The sequence below is a fragment of the Kwoniella bestiolae genome, chromosome 7, assembly GCF_000512585.2.
Source record: "Kwoniella bestiolae CBS 10118 chromosome 7, complete sequence".
Taxonomy (NCBI): Eukaryota; Fungi; Basidiomycota; class Tremellomycetes; order Tremellales; family Cryptococcaceae; genus Kwoniella; species Kwoniella bestiolae.
In genome coordinates, this window is record NC_089247.1 from 1,775,055 (window position 1) to 1,787,790 (window position 12,736).

Genomic DNA, 12,736 nt, shown 5'->3' on the forward strand with positions numbered 1-12,736 from the left:
GTATTTTGATCAAAAGAGTGGGCACTTGGGTGAGAACATCCATGCATGGAAGCTCCACGTTTCGCGCCCCTCACCCTCCCACCATTGGTGACACTTAATGCACAATCGAGCACGACCCACGACATACCAAACGTACATGTGTTCCCCTTACCCTCAACACTTACAGCTTGCCACCGTTTTCGGTATTGACCATGACAAACCTGAATCGAGGCTTGCCCTCTTCAAATGCGGGTAGAGCTTTGTTAATGTCATTGAAGCTCCATCGCTGGACCCAAGATTCGATTTTTTTGTCGACAACCAGTTGAAGCATCCTTCCGATCGCTGCTGGCGACCCGACGTTGGATCCGGCCACACGACGATTGCCGCTGATGAGACTGAAACAGGGGACAGACAGAGGGTTGCGAACGATGCCTACCAGGCACAACGTCCCATGAGGCCGAAGAAGAGGCATGTAAGGCAGGACATCGAGAGTATCTGGGTCTGATATGCGGCTGCAGCGTAAGCTCCGCCCCTCATTCGTGTCACCCCACTCTTTAGTTGGATACTCACTAATTGTACAGATGATGAGATCCACCGAGTTCTCATGACCTTTGATTCCCTCAGACATGGCGATGTATTTATCTGCCCCTAGTTTCTTTGCATCTTCCATCTTGTCCGTTCCTCTGGATATGGCCGTCACTTCCGCACCCATGGCCTTTGCGAACAGCACAGCATAGTGCCCGAGACCACCGATTCCGATCACGCCGACCCTCTTGGCTCTTGTACCGGCGCCGTACTGTTCCAGAGGCGAGTATACGGTAATTCCCCCACAAAGCATGGGCGCTACTGACCCAAGGTCCAAGCCATCAGGCACCTTCACGGCAAACTGAGCGGGGCCTCGCCAGTAGTTTGCGAAACCACCACAGGAGATGAAGCCAGCCGCTTTAGCATTACCGTGCTGAAATGGTGAGTTCATAGTCCAGGTGATCGAAGCGCAAACTTCCTCTTCACCTACAACACGAGTGAGCTTGCTACAAGGATAAGCGCAACATCAAGGACTCACCATTCAAGCACCATTCACACTGCCTGCAGCTATCGGACTGGGCGCCAATGCCGACATAGTCGCCCACTTTGACGCTGGTGTCTACTTTGGTACCAACTTGGACCACCTGTCCCACGATCTCGTGGCCACAAATGTTGGGCTTACTGGGGTCAAGAGGTCCCCACGAGCCAGAGAGACTGTGGACGTCGGAACCGCAGATACCACAATACAAGACTTTGACTTAGATGATCGGAAGAGCGGTCAACGAGATGCAAACAAAGTCGCACATGGGTGTACTCACCTTCAATGTCATTGTCATCCCACGGCTTGGGCTGAAATTGTTTCAGGACCATACCACCCTTTGTAGCCCTGTCATCAACGCCGGCCCACCCCTCGAAGTTGCGATCAGAAGACGACATTTTATTTCTCAGTGAAGTGACCTCAAGATTGTACAGAGGATAGCGATGGAAAATTGGAAGGAACAACGCCAATTCAGAATACGGATACTACATGCATAAGGATGTCCGATTTAGGTTCCCAATCCTCCTCCACTGCTACCTCCACCAAGGCACGGACTCCACCTCTACTTCGACTACGACCTCCACCTCTACCTCCACCACATTGCGGTACAACCTCCACCCCAATCTCCTCAGCCGCTTTGACTGTAGGACCGCAGTGTGAGTGAGCTCCCAAAAAAATGAAAACTCTCTTCTTGTCGCCATGTCGTATGTCGTCATTTGGTATGCATCTTCAAAATTCGTTTTTACAGACAAGTGAGATATGAATCGATTTATATGAATCGATTTCGTACTTCCCATACTATCCCTCCCATTCTGCAGATATAAGACGTAGATCAGGCCACGTCCAAGAGGTCAAGTCGATTCCGCTCAGGTCATTTTAGGAGGTGGACGTGAAAAGCCGTGATGGATGACCTCGAAGTCGCTTCGCAACAATCGGATCTTGCTCTCGGTCATTCTCTTCGAGTGTTTCTACTATGTATCTTCGCCCTGTCCGTCTTCGTTGATGGTGCGTTATCTTCGTAGATTGTATCCCTCATATACGCCGACCGCCTGCTAAAGCTGCTTGACTCGACACAGTGCTAGCGTCCTCGGCTTTTTCCGTGTTCACAGGACCTATCTCACAAGACCTTTCCATCGTATTTGCACAGCAAAGCTGGGTGATTGTGAGTGCCGTCCAGTGAGGTCCAGTGCTGTACCGAGTCTTTGATGAGACTGACCTTGTTGTAGACCTCATATGCGGTGACTTTCGCATCGTTCCTCCCATTCTGGGGTCGGGTCAGCGACATATTCTCTCCCAAGCCCGTGTTCTGCTTTGGCTTTCTCGCGGTCGGAATCGCAAACATCATACTTTCTTTCTTGACAGAAAGGATATCTTTTTTCGTCATTCGTGCGTTGACTGGTATAGCAGCTGCCAGCTTAGTGCCCACAGCGTATCGTCTAATTCATCAAGTGTTCCCTCCTGAGGAGAGGGGCTGGGCGTACACGGTTTACGGGATGACTGGTTCGATCGCCAACGTGACCGGTACCATCATCGCTGGTCTTATCGATTTCATTCCCAATGGTGGGCAAATGCGATCGTGGAGATGGTTCTTCCGCATAGTCGCCGCGGTCTGGTAAGTCATGATGGCCCAACAAGCCAACAAGCGAACTGCATCTGCTCACGTGCCATACAGTATACCCAGTGCGATTTTTGGTTATTTTCTTATCCCAGCCGACCGATCCAGCGCCAAGCACGTAAATTTAGACCGAGAGTTGATCAAACGATTGGATCTGATCGGAATCAGCACGTACGTCTGTGTCTATAAACTCGACCTCCTGTGCTTACCAATTGAACGCTATATCCCACTTACAGCATGCTCTCCTCCATCATCCTGATAATTCTAGGTCTGACGTTGGGCGCCTCCTACGGCTGGACATACGGCGGATTTCTTGCTCCATTGATCCTTGGAATCGTCCTTCTTCCCACTTTCTTCCTGTGGGAGTCACGGCGCGAAGAGGAGAACGCTCTGCTGCCCTCATCCATTTGGCGCATACCCAATGTCACCGTGCTGGTGATTTTCGCGTTGATCACTCTAGGCTGGTGGTCGGTCAACTTCATTCCTTATATCGAGATGTTTGTTCAAGTACACGGTGAACGAACCATCATCGCCGCAGTCAGAACTTTACCCGAAGGTTTGATCGCTGGAACCGTCAGTGTGATACTCATGTGAGTGGTGACAGCAAGTGACTCGGACTGTTCGAAGATGTTAAACCTACGTTTTAGCACGAATCCTAAACTCATCGCTCACCCTCGTCTTCCCATCACTGTCGCGATGCTTCTGTGTATCGCTGCCTCCATCATTTGGTGTCAAGCGCCTGACGTGGTCGGTATGTCGTACTGGCGTTACGTCTTTCCAGGCATGATTATAGGATCGGGGGGCATGCAGGTGGTGCTCTTAAGCACAAAGTGAGTAACTTTCATCTACCAACCGTGACCGTCTTCGGCCAGTAATATTCATTTCCTGTTTAGCGTAGGCATCATGCTGGCGGCACCCTCGGAGCGAACAGGTATCCTCGGTGCGATCTTGCAGATGTCAATGCAAACCAGCAGCGTTGTGGCCCTATCAATTCAAGCTGGTTTACTGTCGATTCATCCCGGCGGCATTTACGATATTCGAAATGTTCAGGCATCTTGGTACTTCGAAATGGGCTGGACGGCATTATGGCTCGCAGGATTTCTCATCTTCTATAAACCCAGCGCCGAGCGACATGTATAGAGAGTAGCCCGCTAGTCGCTGTATCGAGAGTACGAAACAACGCTTTGCGCCGTATGACACGGCGTCATCTAAGGGCCATGGTGGCCGGAAACGGCGGTCGTTTCCGTTTCCGACCGTTTCCGTCCGTCGACCGACCGGTTTCGTGCGGGTTAGGGGGTTACACTTAGGGGGTTACACGCCCGTTATCGGGAGGGGGGGGTGGGGGGGGGCACCTCGGACCGGACCTGGGGGGGGACCGTCGGGGTGAAATTTTCATGCATGCATCTGAGAGGCCTATCTGGCAGAGCCGAGGGCGCCGATCCCGAATCTGAAGTCGAAATGGAGCTGGGTGGGATGTGGGATGGATGAAAAAAGATTTTCACCTTGACCGGTTGGACGGACCCCTTAACCCGGGATCAAATCTGGGTGGATGAAAATCCGTCAGATTACCGACCATGCAAGCATGTATGTGATAGGAGTTATGTCATCTGGTAGAGAAGGACTCGGTCAGCGCCAGGATAAAATAGTTCCATATGCATGGGAGTGATGTGTGATGAATGAGAATTTATTTTCACTCACCCGGTGGTCCGACCCCTTAACTTGACCCCTTAGGGGTCAATGACCAAGTCTGCTCCCGTTGACCTCCATCGACGCATTCAAGCAACCAAATGGATATCACCTGGTAGAGAGAGACTCGGTCAGCCAGGATAAAATAGTCTGCCATGCATGGGAGTGATGTGTGATGAGTGAGAATTTATTTCCACTCACTCGGTGGTCTGACCCCTTAGCCCGGGATCAAATCTGACCCCTTAGACCGGCAGCCTGAAAATCCTCCAGAGTGTCGACCAGGTATGTATGAGTGGGACAGAATGTATGCTACCTGGTAGGGAGCGACTCGGTCAGTCAGAATAAAATAGTCTCACATGCATGGGAGTGATGTGTGATGAGTGAGAATTTATTTTCACTCACCCGGTGGTCCGACCCCTTAACTTGACCCCTTAGGGGTCGATGACCAAGTCTGCTCCCGTTGACCTCCATCGACGCATTCAAGCAACCAAATGGATATCACCTGGTAGAGAGAGACTCGGTCAGGCAGGATAAAATAGTCTGCCATGCATGGGAGTGATGTGTGATGAGTGAGAATTTATTTCCACTCACTCGGTGGTCTGACCCCTTAGCCCGGGATCAAATCTGACCCCTTAGACCGGCAGCCTGAAAATCCTCCAGAGTGTCGACCAGGTATGTATGAGTGGGACAGAATGTATGCTACCTGGTAGGGAGCGACTCGGTCAGTCAGAATAAAATAGTCTCACATGCATGGGAGTGATGTGTGATGAGTGAGAATTTATTTTCACTCACCCGGTGGTCCGACCCCTTAACTTGACCCCTTAGGGTCGATGACCAAGTCTGCTCCCGTTGACCTCCATCGACGCATTCAAGCAACCAAATGGATATCACCTGGTAGAGAGAGACTCGGTCAGGCAGGATAAAATAGTCTGCCATGCATGGGAGTGATGTGTGATGAGTGAGAATTTATTTCCACTCACTCGGTGGTCTGACCCCTTAGCCCGGGATCAAATCTGACCCCTTAGACCGGCAGCCTGAAAATCCTCCAGAGTGTCGACCAGGTATGTATGAGTGGGACAGAATGTATGCTACCTGGTAGGGAGCGACTCGGTCAGTCAGAATAAAATAGTCTCACATGCATGGGAGTGATGTGTGATGAGTGAGAATTTATTTTCACTCACTCGGACCTCTGACCCCTTAGCCTGACCCCTTAGCCGGTGGTGACCCAGTAGCCTCCCGATGACCTCCACGCATGCATTCAAGCAACCAAACCTATATCATCTGGTAGAGGGAAAGCTACTCTGTCAGCATAAAATCCTTGTACATGCGTAGGACTTGAGATGTATGCATGGAAATTAATTTTCACCCACTCGGTACACTGGTGGGGTGGGTGACGGGATCAAATTTCAGCATGGGCTGTACCGGTCAGCACCCGATCATCTCACAGTCAGCGTTCACCGTACAGTCTGTAACACAGTGTCGCAGGGGATCGCAGAGCTTGCACATCTGGGAGGTCACCTGCGACAGGATGCGACAGTCTATGGTGAGAGCTGCAACAGTGTGCGCTGGAGGGGGAGGGATGGGCGACAGTGTGCGCCAGGTGGTGGAGAGGGATGCGACAGAATGCGACACTCACCTTACTCAGTCCCCTTCCAGCTCCAAATCTGGGACGTCTATCAACCCAGCGGTGACCAGCTCTGCTATCCACCTCAGAATCCCCCTCCCGAGCCAGCCTGTGGTTACAACCAGGAGCCGCACACCTGATCCTGAATGGTGAAGGGTTGTTCCGCTGGTAGTGGTGACGATGTCCATCGGGTTCCTTCTTGCAGGGAAGCATACCATTGGCCATGGAGTTCCGAGCCAGATCATAGACCCTGCTGATCTGTTGATCAGAGTGATACTTGGCTGAGAGAGCAGGGAAGCAGGTAGGATCCACCTAGTTCCGGTCCACCAGGCTGTTTGGGACATAGACTTGCTGGGTTTGCGGAAGCCTGCATTCCATCCCAGACCATTGAGGATGTCGGTGAGAGCTTGAATCTGAGCTTTGCTTGGCTTGTCACCATCCCGACCGCTGAAGATCCGGTTGGTCTCGGCCTGATCATACACCCAGTGGGCATTCTGCAGGAAGGCCTCCCTGCTGACCAGCTTGGCATCCAGCGGGTGACGGAAGTGGGGTCCATCACCCCGGCCCAGCCAGTAGGAAGGATCAAAGAATCGGGTGGCACCCACTATCCTTGTAGCCTCCTTCAGGCTGGGTGCTCTGACGGTGACCTCTATCCTGAACCCACCCAATCCCTTGTCATCCTTGCTTGTCAGACTGTGGATCATCCTCAAAGCCGAGTTGACCTGGTACCGTATGCCCCGGAGTGTCTTGGGGATACCCCCTTGGAGATGACTGTTGAATGACTTGATCACATGGACGATCCTCGGGTAGATCTTCACAGAGAACTGACGACGGTTGTCATCCATGGCTTGCAGGTTGACGGTCCCAAAGTCAAGCGAGCCTGGCACCATCATGGGATAATGACGGACGCCATGGTGGACACCGGTGGCCGAGTGGAACAACCAGATGTAGTCAGACCCAAAGCTGGTACCTATGTCCCACTCGTTGTGCTCTGCCCACTTGTGATCCACTTGGGCAGGCTCGGTGGTGAGGAACCTATTCAGGATGGGCATCTTCTGACCGTAGGCTTTGAGTCGGATGGCATCACAACCAGCCGAGATGAGACAGTGGACAAAGACGGAGGTGGGGACATGGACATTGCCGAGGGTAGCTTGGTGAACCATCCGACCGGGCTGGGCCACTTGATACCTGTTGAGTTCTTCAAAGAACCCATCCTTGTACTGAGTTCCCACCCAGAGCTGATGGGTAGCTTCGGCCAGGAGGAGGTATCGGTCAAAGGCAGGACCTCGGTGGTAGGTGGTGTGGAGCTTCCTGGTGGGAGCCCTGCTGATGAGTTGGACATCGGCCAGGGAACTCTCAAACCTGCAAAGGTACTCCTCGGGTGACAGTACCAGCTCCCATCTATCCACATCCATAGGCTTCCTCCTCAGCTGAGCCATCCTGCCCTCCACCACATCGGGAAGCATCTGAAATCCTTCCATGAACGGGAGATCTCTGATATCAAACTGTGGTTCGGGTGGTGGTGCAGGAGGTGGTGACCACCCACCAGATGGGACGGTGTCGGAAGTGATGGACCGGAGGGGAGGAGACTGTGAGAGAGGTGGTGATTGCCGAGGGGGAGAAAGCTGAGGTTGGGACGGAGGAGGTGATGGTCGAGGGGGAGACAGAGTAAGGGCTGGAGTGAAGGGGGTTTGGAGTCCATCAGGAGCAGGTGGTGGTGGTGACGGAAGGAAAGGTGCGGGAGACTGAATGGGAGACTGGATGATAGGGGGGGTGGACGACATTGAGGAAGGGGATAATACCATTCTTGGCCCCACCGTCTCGTCCTCATCATCTTCAGAGTCCGATCTATTGTTTGACCAGGAAGAACCATTGTCAGATAGTGCTATCATTTCTATCTCTTCCGGCTCCTCCTCCCCCTCCAGCTGATCCACCTCCATATCATCATCTGTAAAAGGTTCATAGACATAAGACACCGGAGCTATCAGCCTTGAGGAGGAACGGATGGGAGAGGGGGAGTTGAGCTGTAACCCAGTGACGGGCAAGCTGCTGGGCAAGCTGCTGGGTGATAAGGATTGAGCCGCATCTCTTGATGGAGTCGCTGGTGTTGAAGGAGTTCGAAGAGGTGGTGTGGTCAATGGAGAGCTGAGGGGTGAGGTCAAGGGGAGTACAATGGTGAAGGTCGGATAAGAGAGGAGGATGCTGGAGGAGGTGTCAAGGGAGAACTTGACAGTGGTCTGGCACGGGATGAGGATGGACCAGGTGAGCTCAAGGGAGAACTGATAGATGAGTGACGGAGGAGAGATGCTATTGAGGGAGCCGGTGTTAGAGATGAGCTGGGTGACCGCTTGGGACGATGGATGGGTGAATAATCGGGACAGTGGAACCGAGTCTTGTGCTTGCAAAGTCCTGCTTGATTGAGCACCACTCGACCACAGGTGCAGATGATTACCTCAGTGTTGGAGATCTCACCTGCGGTGAACTTGTGACCCTTGTGCTTCTTCTTGATATGATCCAACAAGTCCGCATAGTCTTTCTCACATAGGTTGCACTTTCCTGAGCGGTCGGCGTGGTTTTCACTGGGCATGGTGGTGGAAGAGCAATGGTATCACAATATGAGAATACGATATGACCGTTCAGTAGGTACTCTCAGGAAAGTTTAACATCCTCAATGACGGCATCAAGATCACCTTCCATGTCTTGTGTGTCTCTCGTTGATGTACTGCACTTGTGTACAACCAATTGATTTTTACTCCCTGGCCCATGCATACTATCTTCTTATACTCGACCTCAGCTATCATATGAGCTATCAACTGAAGCTCTGTCACCTCTGTGAGTCTACCAATCAGCCATCCCTTCCGACTCTCCTCCCCACCATAGTCCAGTCACCTCTGATGCCCTATATAAATTCCAGCTGGTTTTTACTCCTTGGCCCATGCATACCAGTGGATCATACTTCATCCCAGCTATCATATGAGCTAACAACTGATCCTCCATCACCTCTGGTTCCTCCCCTTCCGATGTCCCTGTCCACTGATGAGGTTCCCAACAAATCCCTTCCACCGACCTATATCTTTCACCTCGTCATCACAACTCCCCCTGCGACAGATTGCGACCCATCCCTCTGCGACAGGATGCGACTGCATGTATGCTAGCTGCGACAGGTTGCGACAAAGCCTGGTGGGACTTGCGATAGGTTGCGCCAGAAGATGGATGGGTTGCGATCCATTGCGACTTGCTATGGTGAGCACTCTAGATTCCTGCGATCATCTGCGCCATATCTCTATGCATACCTATCCTACTTGGTCATCACCTCGAGCTCCTCTCCTCCTGTTCTGCATCACCAGCCAACACCCCTTGAACCTCTCGGCTGGCCATCTCATGCTCTTGAGTCCATGCTAGAAACCAAGTCTGTAGTTGATCCTTGCCAGCTTGACCAGCTTGTAAAGTGTCGGCCAGCATGTTGGCAGGAACTCTGCTGAACAGTGTCATCATTGCAGCTGGCACCTTGGCTCGATGAGCAGCCAGCATCCGAGTCTTGACTGGTCGACCATGTCCTGCTGAGGTGTCGGCATGTCTCCTGAGAGGTGCACTGCTCTCAATCCTCAGCATGGTCTGAGTGTCAAAGAAGCTGGCCCATCCTATCGACGGCTCTGCCTTGTCCAGCAATAGCTCTTGAGACCGATAGCCAGGTGAGAACCGAGGGATGACCTCCCACTTGACCTTTTCCGGAGGTGGATGAGGGAAGTTGTCGATGACTGTGTAGTAGTACCTGCCGGACTTGCCCTTGATGTGTCTGACACAGTGAAGAGGGAGGGACATACGCAGAGTTGGAGTTCGGGCTTGTCTGTTGACCCGGGTTGGGGAGATGGGAATAGGTTTGACCTGGCCTCGGTCAATCATTGCTTGAGCCAGTTCGATTGGGACATAAGTGTTGCCAGTTGGTCCTGTCTTGCGGTAGACTCGGGTGATCTTCTTCCTGTACTGTGTCGGACCCATCGGATGATGAAACCCATTACCCATCCTACCTGCCCGTTCCGCTGTGAGTATGACATTATTGGTGTAAGCTGTGGAGCTGAAGATTGACTTGAACAGTCGTTCCACATAGCGGGTGTCATCTGGATTGAAGACTATGTTGGTGGGTGTGAGGGGATGGATGGCGGCATAGAAGAGGAGCTCGTTGATCATACAACCACCGAACCCATTGAATAGATCCTGGCTACATATCACTGTCAGCAGCTGGCATACTGACCCAAGTCCCAAGTCCGATGACTTACTTTGAATAGATATAATGGGCAATAGGAGAAAAGTTCCGTTTGATATAACCTCGGGAGGGAATGGATCGTACCAGTTGCTCAAACGGCTCGGACTCCTTGACAGGACAAGGACCTCTACCTTGTGTCCTACAAGTCTCAAAGAGTTCACCATCCTTGAGTTGAACAAAAGCCAGTCGGCACAGCTTGTTCCTATCGATGACTGCAATTGAGTTGTGATCACCGAGAGCTCGGAAGATGAGTGGTGTGAAAGGTGGGAGTCCTGCCTCTCGACAGACATCGGCCATCTTGAGTTGCTGTGGTGACAGGGTGACCGCATGACCATGAAGAGCAAAGTGACAGATGAGAACCCGGGTGGGACTGATCCGGATGACCAGCTCTTTACCATAGGAAGAGATGTCTGACTTGGTCAGAGCCACTTGAATCGGAGTACCCATCGCAGCTTCGGCATCGGCTTTGTTGATGATCGCATCTTTACCACAGTGCTTCGGATAGGTGACGATCGTAAAGTGTTGAGGTGTATCGGTGAGAGATGCCTTGAGGAGAGCGGCAAATGCTTTGATCTCGAATAGCTCCGGCATGGTGGATGAGAATATAGCAAATATATTGTTGAGTTGAGAACAGAGACACGATCACGGGCATCAGCTGGGATATATATATCTATCAGTTGACATTGAGTATCCATGACTTTGCGTGCATGCAACCACCTTGATATCCAATTTCAAGACCAAACGACCAATCCTGATCCAAAGTTGGTCATGGCCCATATCACTCCGACATATCTCTGACATGGTGCGACACATCCTCAACAGATATATCTCATCGTATACCAATCATGGGGGGACAGCCAGCGCAGCCCATCGCAATTGCCTTGACGGAGAATCGCAATCTGTCGCAATGTCTACATACCCAGCGCAACTTATCGCAACGCAACTCAACTCAGCGCGCAACTGGTCGCATATTATATCACGGAGAATCGCAACCTGTCGCACCACCTTCATTTGTGGCGCAGATGGTCGCACCATAGTACAGCGCAACTCATCGCATATGATGGGTCGTAGAATCGCAACCTGTCGCACCAGCACCACTACCCAGCGCAACCCATCGCATGTTGACTTGACGGAGAATCGCAGCCTGTCGCATTGCCTATCCTTAAGCTGGTCACACCTTACCCTACAGCGCGACTAGTCGCAACTTGTATGGAGAATAATGGGCGCAAACTATCGCAAAGTTGTATGAATCCCCTCTGTCAAGAGCGCAATAATCTTGAAGGCCCCATACCTAATCAAGCCAGTTTTGTATGGAGTGACTCTGACGAGAGCGCAGAGAAATGCAGCACCGTGCGTAGCATCCCTCTGTGAGTCATCCGATTGACACTCAGATTTTGGGGAAAAAAAATCACCTGAAAAATGAAATCAAAAATAGCTGGTCATGGCCCAAAAATTTTTCAAAAGCGGCTGGTCAAAAGTTTTTCAAAAAGCGGCTGGTCAGAAAATTATTTCAAAAAGATGGCTTGCAAAAGATGGCTTGCAAAAAGTGGCTTGCAAAAGATGGCTTGCAAAAGATGGCTTGCAAAAGTGGCTTGCAAAAGATGGCTTGCAAAAGTGGCTTGCAAAGATGGCTTAAAAGAGATGGCTTGCAAAAGATGGCTTGCAGCTTACTAAGCAAGTGAAAAAAAAAATTCACTTTGCAACATATATAAACAACACCTATTCCCACTTTTTCTTTTTTTTCCCCCAACTATCTCTTTTACTTTATACTTTTACATCACCACCATACAATCAACATGTCTTCCTCATCAACTGATCTTCCACCAGATTACCTCACTGATGCCAACTCAACTGCACCACCACCAGACTATCAACCTTCACCAGCCTGGTCCCAAACCAAGATTGACAGACATAGAAGACACAATGAAACTCTGGAGGAAGGGGTAGTCCAAGCTATTGGCTGTGCCAAGTGTATCAAGGATGGACTTCTCTGTGTAGCTAAGCCTACTGGTAGATGTGCTCCCTGTCATCTAGCTGGTAAGCCTTGTGTCAGGTCTGAACAACCACACACTACCAACCAAGCCCTTAGAGCTAAGATGTTGGAGATGAGAAGACAAGCTAGAAGACTTGAGGAGCTTATAAGAAGTCTTAACAGGACTCTGACTGTCTATGAGATTGGCAATGATCAAACAGCCAGAAGGATCCAAGAAATTGATGAAGTAATCCAAAGAATCACTGGCTAAACATCAATTTGATCAGAGGAGGGAAGAGAGAGGGAGGGGAGGGTTAGGAGGAGGTGGAGGGTTAGGGTTAGGAGGAGGTGGAGGGTTAGGGTTAGGAGGAGGAGGGGTTAGGGGTTAGGGGTAGGGGTTAGGGGTTAGGGGTTAGGGGTTAGGGGTTAGGGGTTAGGGTTAGGGGGGTTAGGGGTTAGGGGTTAGGGGTTAGGGGTTAGGGGGTTAGGGGGGTTAGGGGTTAGGGGTTAGGGGGTTAGGGGGGGGTTAGGGG

The 12,736-nt window shown here is 51.3% G+C and overlaps 3 protein-coding genes across 3 annotated transcripts; 1 reads left to right on the top strand and 2 right to left on the bottom strand.

Annotated features, from left to right (window-relative positions):
• Nucleotides 1-160: 160 nt before the first annotated feature.
• Nucleotides 161-1,440, bottom strand: I302_108573 (uncharacterized protein; the record flags this gene model as incomplete). Its single annotated transcript, XM_019193661.1, has 4 exons — nt 161-480; nt 550-990; nt 1,043-1,261; nt 1,323-1,440. The coding sequence occupies 4 exons, from the start codon at nt 1,438-1,440 to the stop codon at nt 161-163; spliced, it is 1,098 nt and encodes a 365-aa protein (XP_019043784.1).
• Nucleotides 1,441-1,541: 101 nt separating this feature from the next.
• On the top strand, nt 1,542-3,797 carry I302_108574 (uncharacterized protein; the record flags this gene model as incomplete). Its single annotated transcript, XM_019193660.1, has 8 exons — nt 1,542-1,698; nt 1,940-2,047; nt 2,119-2,204; nt 2,269-2,654; nt 2,715-2,828; nt 2,894-3,247; nt 3,305-3,487; nt 3,551-3,797. 8 exons carry the CDS (start codon nt 1,542-1,544, stop codon nt 3,795-3,797), a joined length of 1,635 nt encoding a protein of 544 aa, XP_019043783.1.
• Nucleotides 3,798-10,151: 6,354 nt separating this feature from the next.
• On the bottom strand, nt 10,152-10,822 carry I302_108575 (uncharacterized protein; the record flags this gene model as incomplete). The annotated part of the gene is made up of 2 exons (XM_065870699.1): nt 10,152-10,182; nt 10,245-10,822. The coding sequence occupies 2 exons, from the start codon at nt 10,820-10,822 to the stop codon at nt 10,152-10,154; spliced, it is 609 nt and encodes a 202-aa protein (XP_065726771.1).
• Nucleotides 10,823-12,736: the final 1,914 nt, after the last annotated feature.